Source organism: Phytophthora parasitica, assembly GCF_000247585.1.
Source record: "Phytophthora parasitica INRA-310 unplaced genomic scaffold supercont2.15, whole genome shotgun sequence".
Lineage (NCBI taxonomy): Eukaryota > Oomycota > Peronosporomycetes > Peronosporales > Peronosporaceae > Phytophthora > Phytophthora nicotianae.
The window spans coordinates 140,853-146,816 of NW_008649001.1; the positions used below are offsets into that span (position 1 = coordinate 140,853).

Genomic DNA, 5,964 nt, shown 5'->3' on the forward strand with positions numbered 1-5,964 from the left:
AAGTCCACGAGGTCGATCCACGTGCTCACGCTCACTTTTGGTGACGGCGTGAAGGTAGAAAGTTCCAGGTCCTTCACGTTCTTACTGTGTGGTCGCCTCTCTCACCGACGTTCTCGTTGCTCATCGTGTCCTTGCCGCCCGCGTTGGTCATCTCGCCTTCGGCGTCCGTGTCCACGACTCCACCCGTTGAAATCACCGTCCGAACTATCCGACTCACTGCTGGCCCCGTCACTACTGCCCGCGTCGAAATGGCCGCCAGCTCTACCGCGTTCATCACCGCTGGAAGAGTCGCTTGAACTGTTTCCCCCGATGACGGCGAACTCGCCTGCCTCACACTCCGCTGCGTTGACCGACGTTCACCATCTCGTTGTCCACGCTGGTCGTCTCGCTGATCACCACGCCGTCCACCATGACGACTCCGGCTACTTCGATGATGCCCCTCACGTCGAACCTCTCCACCTCGCGATGCTGTGCTGTGAGCGCTGCCTGGCCGTGCCCATTGTCGGCCAGTGTTCACACGCCCCCGCCTCTCTTCACGTCCTGGTTCATCGTTGACCGGCTGGAGCGTCTCTACCAACTGCCCCAATCGCTGCAAACTCGCCCGCGTTCCTGCCAGCTCGTCTCTCTTCTCGCGCTCTCTGTCACCCCCTCTGCTGCTTGACGCCGTCAGGTCTGCGACCGCCGAGACGAGCTGCTTCAGTGTCTTCGCCACCGAGGCCACACTCGCCACAGATCGCGACTCCCCTTCGTCGTCTGCGTCCACCTCGTACGTCTTGCGCACGGCCGCACTGCCACGCTGGAGGCCACTAACCACGGTAGTCAACTGCTGAAGAGCACTGGCAATGGCTGCCACGCTCATCACGTCGTCACCACCCTTCGCCTCCTCGTCGCTTGGCGAATCCCTTGTCACCTTCACGGCCCTAAGCGTCTCCGTCTCTATACTACTCGATGTCGATCGTAAACGATCACTCCGCTGGCTCACTGCTGCGAGAGCGTGGTCGCCGAGCTCTGTAGCTTCCTTGGACTCTTCCAGTTCGTCGGCGTTCCTCCTGACAGCCGATTCGCTGGACTTTCTTGCCCCGCATCTCTTTGGTCCATGCTCCACTATGGCATTCGTCTTCTTGGCTGCAGACAGCCTCGTAGTAACCATGGTCGCGTCTTTCTCTTTCCTCGATTCTCCTATTGCTGGTGACCTTGAGTGCGACCGCAAACTTGCACGTCTCGACTCGTTCGACTCTTGGACCGATTGAGGCCCCTGTATGACCACCATGTGACAAGTCTACGTAACGCCTGCTTGCCGGCGGGTCGTAAGCCACAATACCCGCTGCGTTGTCTTGCCCCAGTTCGCTCTTGTCGTCCGTCAAACTAACACAATCGCAGGCCACCGCAAAGCAGCCGGACTTTCGTCCTATTTTATTAATACTCAATAAAGCACTAACTTAGCGCCTTTTGACTCGTTCCCACTCGTCTTGTATGCTCCGTTCTTCCTTTCCGGAGACTTCCCGTCAACGACCACTACTGTCCTTCTGATTCGCACTACGAACCGCCCCTAAGATCCCACGCACGAGGCCTTCTCTCAGCAATGACCTGAGATTCTCCTTCCAGAGTCACTACCGCCAGACACCGCACGCCGCCTTAAAGCCCAGTCCACCGTACTACTCGTCCGATCAACTGTAGTCCTTCGGTAGTGCGTCCACCACCGACTCGCTCACCACGCGCTCGTCTCAGGGCTTGTGCTCACCGATACACAGCACCACGCCTTGCCCTTCCACGAACTCGTCACCACGCTCGCAGTCAGCTCCACACGCACGAGCCGACTCCGTAATACTCTCACGCTCTGGCCTGTTCGCCAGCCCGCTGATTTCAAAGTGAGCGATCAGCAGCTCGCCCCCCGACGGCTACCGCCACTGACCTCCACTCCAGAACCTACAACTAGTTCCTGGCACCTGCCGTGCCGATCCCTCCAAGCCCTGTCCGGGCCGATCGTCCCACTCACTAACGAACTTCGAACCTCTGGGCAATGTCGTACCCGCCCTCGGCTGCACGTCATTACTCCGCATCCTTCGGCCCTCTGCCGATCTTCAACCACGACCGCTGGTGGCGGTCTTTGGAACTTCGCCGCTTATGCCGTCAACTTTTGACACCGCCACCGTCACTCCGTTACATTTAGTTTATTCAAGTGAATGTTTTGGTTCCATCACCTTCTGTTAGAAATACGGTATCGGATAAATTTACCATACTGAATCCAAGTCAGACATTCAATTTATCAGACCTTTTCCTATTTTTCCCGGCTGTTACAGAACCCCGGCAGAGCTCGCCTGGTCACAACCAGATTTGCCTCGTGGGGAGCAAAGGTCGCTTCCTTCCTGTGGTGCTCTGCATTAAAGCGCGTTTAAGGCGATGCCCCCTCACTTCGGGTACGCTTTAGCTCTCACTCCCGCCACGGACGGTGGTTTCCCCGACGTTTTACGCTCTCTGGAAGAGGAATTACGACGATAAAACGGATTAAAGCTGACATTTTTTCGTGTTGATTGAATACGTGAACTCTTAGACAGGAAGCGACCCCGGTGGTGATGAAGCGAACAGAGGAGACTACGGAGCAGCCTGAAGACGCAGCGGAGGAAATGCTGCTAGGCGTGACGGCCAAGGACGTCCCTGTACTTGACACGCCGGAACGCATCGTCGTGGATCACCCGGACAAGCTCGTAGCTGCGTCCCCCGTGCGCCGCCGCAAACGCGATGTACTGCGCCAAGTGTCCATGCGTCTTTATCTCAAGGGCAAACACGTGGCTGATGACGTGCTGCGCAACGTGGCACCTTCCCGACTGGCCGACGCCGAGGAAGTTTGCAGCGACGCGCAGTCGAGTCTGGATCACGAAATCCGAAACTCCAGGAAGACGAGGAAGCATCTTTGGCTGCCAAAGACGCAGGACGACTCGGTACTACTGGACTCGTCCAGTTCTCATAAGGATCACTCTGCTGTACAAGAGTTCTTTGTATCTCGCGTGACCGACCCGACGTCATACTTCTACCGCTTCCACTACGACGACTACCATCACTTGGCTCCTCAGAAGGCAGAGGTACAACTCGTGGATGTCAAGTGGCTGAAGCCTCACGAACAGATCGTGAGCTGGGAACGAGTCAATGGTCTCAGGAAGGCAACACTATCGTGGGACGCATACACGGAACCTTTGCTGGTCGATATCAAGACCGGTGCGATCTTAGATGGCCACCATCGCTACAATGTGGCTCTACAGTTGCGTCTCAAACAGGTTCCAGCGGTGCTGGTGGACTACTTGGGGGACAAAACGATCCACGTGGACGTCTGGCCAGGTTGTGGACGATCGCATTTAACCAAGGAAGAGGTTATTGCGATGTCTCTATCGCCGGATGTGTTCCCTCCCAAGACAAGTCGCCACAGATTAACTGAGAGCTTGCCGCCCATTTCCATTCCGTTGTCAGTCCTGCGTCAACCGCCTCTTCCTATTGAGGAAATAACGAAGCAGACAACAGTATCGAGCGAGGAGATGCAGACGGAAACGTTACGCTCTCTGGAACGCAAACCCAGTCTACAGCAAGTGTCTATTTTCTTGATCTGTGGTGCTCAGAACTTGGCTGCATCAGTGACTAAAAGCCTGTTCCGGGGCCGTCTGCGCTCCGTTGATCGTATTCGCGAGTCAACACGGATGGATCTCATCAGACGACCATCCTACGACCCGAAAGATTTCTTTAACGCTATCCGAGAGAATGACCCGACGTCGAGTTTCTGTCGACAGAAGGCTGCGACGCTGGAAGACCTGCTGTCCGATGATAAGGAACGTCGTCAGAAGTTCTTCTTGACGCGTATTGCAGACCCGACGTCGTACTTCTACAAGTATCACTTTGATGCTCGTCCTCAGCGACAACCGAAGAAATTGGGGGTGCATTTGGCAATGCTGAGCTGGCTGAAGGCACACGAGCACGTTGTGAGCTGGGATCGCGTTGATGGTCTCCGCCGCGCTACTGTGCGCTGGAATGCGTATCTGGAGCCGCTACTTGTGGACAGAGCCACAGGAGCTATCCTAGACGGCCACCACCGCTATAATGTGGGACTTCAGCTCGAGTTACAGTGCGTGCCAGTAGTGCTGGTGGACTATTTGGAGGACGACACAATTACGGTCGATGTCTGGCCAAAGTGCGGTCGTGACTCACTTACGAAGCAGGAGGTGATCGATATGTCGCTTTCGGACGATCTGTTCCCACCTAAGACGAGTCGTCACTCGTTTTCGGACGATTTACCGCCCATTTCAGTCCCACTGGAGCGTCTTCGGCAGCCACTGGATACCAACTTTGTTCCGCTGTAATTTTGGTTGATAGTGAGTACGAAATTGCAGACACAAAGAGAGGAGATATGAGTGGTGCCATTCAGTACACGTACATTTACTTAATCCAATGAGCCTCAGATTCAGCAGAGCTGTGGCACCGTATCGGTAGTTCATTCACTTCCAGATACAATCGTGACTTGGATGGAAGTCTGAGCATCTTGATTTCGGTTTCTGACGCGTTGACGCGCACGGTCTGCGAGCATTTTGAGCTTCTTAGTGATGAAGGTCTTAGAAGCCACGGCTTGCAGACGTGATTGCTGCGACTTTGTATTCCAGACGTCGACGATATCATGCACGTACTTGTCGCTCTCGTCCTCGATTTCTTCCTGGATGAGCTCTTCGATCACATCTTCAATAGTCACGATACCCTCGAACGCAACGTGAGGTGGAATAGGCATGTTGTTCCTCCAACAAGTTGCCACAAGCTCTGTTTCCTTGGTGACCAGAGCAATATGCGAGCGGCCTTTTTGGAACTCATTCAGCATCGAGTAACATGATCCACTAGGTGGCACAAGAATGGGCTTTCGGAGCACGAGATCTCGAATCAGACGGGCATCATCGGGGTCCAGCACGATGAGCTTCTTGACGAAAAGTAAGCCGACAATATTCGATCTACGGGTTTCGTACACTGGGATACGACTGTGGCCTGAAGCCAGGATATCCGCCATGGTATTGTGATTCAGCTTGGTATCAATCTCCAGCATGAATATCTCGCTCATAGGAATCATAACTTCCGTCACTGTTTTACAGGAGAGATCCAGTGCGCCGTGGATAATGGTGACTTCATCGACGTTAAGTCGCGTGCCACTTGCCAAAGCTTGCTGACGCCGGCGCTTACGTTGATTCGGAGACTCAATTTCCAACTCCACTTCGACTTCCAGTTCCGGTTCTGGCTTGAGTAGCGGTTGCTTTCGCAATGTATTGGGAGACATCAGGACGCTGTTACTAGTACTGCTAATATGTGAGCTCAATTGAGACTCCAAGAAACTCTGTCGCACAGCTTCGCTATCACGCTGAAGTGTCACGAGAGCTTTTAGCTCGTTACGTTTGTATTGAGCTGCGTCGTGATCGGCTCCAATCCACCAGTCTAGTAATTTGCTGATGGGGTAGGCAATCGGGAACACGACGGCCATAAGTACCTTGACACCGGGGGTCAAGGCAGCGGCGATACGGAGCTGGTTGGGGCCTGTGAAGATGGCAGATGGGATGATCTCGCCAAACATGAGCACGCATGTGACAGAAAGAATAATGGACACACCCTCGGGCACCAGTTTGTCCAAGAAAATGGGGAGTGCTTCGTTGGCACTGGCGTTCACGATAAGTAACGTGACTAGCAGCAAGTGATGGCGCTCCAGCACGGGGCGCACATTGCGAGCGTATTGTTTCTCAACTTCAGTGCCCTCCATCTCGAGGATACGAACGTTGAGCATGTCTAGCGATACGAGGCCCATGGTGAGACCAGCCATCAAGCCTGCTGCACATACAAGCAGCACGCACACGCACAGGTAGGTCCAGAACGAGGTGGAGTCACATGATGGCGAAAAATACTCGCATTCTTCGGATGCCATAAGCGGGGGAGCAGGTGGTGGCTGTTAAGTCC

The 5,964-nt window shown here is 54.5% G+C and overlaps 3 protein-coding genes across 4 annotated transcripts; 1 reads left to right on the forward strand and 2 right to left on the reverse strand.

The window, feature by feature from the left end:
• Positions 1–73: 73 nt before the first annotated feature.
• PPTG_08025 (hypothetical protein) lies at positions 74–1,150 on the reverse strand (the record flags this gene model as incomplete). The annotated part of the gene is made up of 1 exon (XM_008902925.1): positions 74–1,150. The coding sequence occupies one exon, from the start codon at positions 1,148–1,150 to the stop codon at positions 74–76; it is 1,077 nt and encodes a 358-aa protein (XP_008901173.1).
• Positions 1,151–2,145: 995 nt separating this feature from the next.
• PPTG_08026 (hypothetical protein) lies at positions 2,146–4,744 on the forward strand. Its single transcript, XM_008902926.1, has 2 exons — positions 2,146–2,417; positions 2,552–4,744. The coding sequence occupies exons 1-2, from the start codon at positions 2,401–2,403 to the stop codon at positions 4,341–4,343; spliced, it is 1,809 nt and encodes a 602-aa protein (XP_008901174.1). The 5' UTR covers positions 2,146–2,400; the 3' UTR covers positions 4,344–4,744.
• PPTG_08027 lies at positions 2,278–5,964 on the reverse strand. 2 transcript variants are annotated; one of them, XM_008902928.1, is made up of 2 exons: positions 5,868–5,964; positions 2,278–5,796 (listed from the first exon to the last, which is right to left on the reverse strand). In XM_008902928.1, exon 2 carries the CDS (start codon positions 5,792–5,794, stop codon positions 4,475–4,477), a length of 1,320 nt encoding a protein of 439 aa, XP_008901176.1. In that variant the 5' UTR covers positions 5,795–5,796; positions 5,868–5,964; the 3' UTR covers positions 2,278–4,474. The 2 variants fall into 2 exon arrangements, with proteins under 2 accessions (XP_008901176.1, XP_008901175.1); XM_008902927.1 differs by having other exon boundaries at positions 2,278–5,964.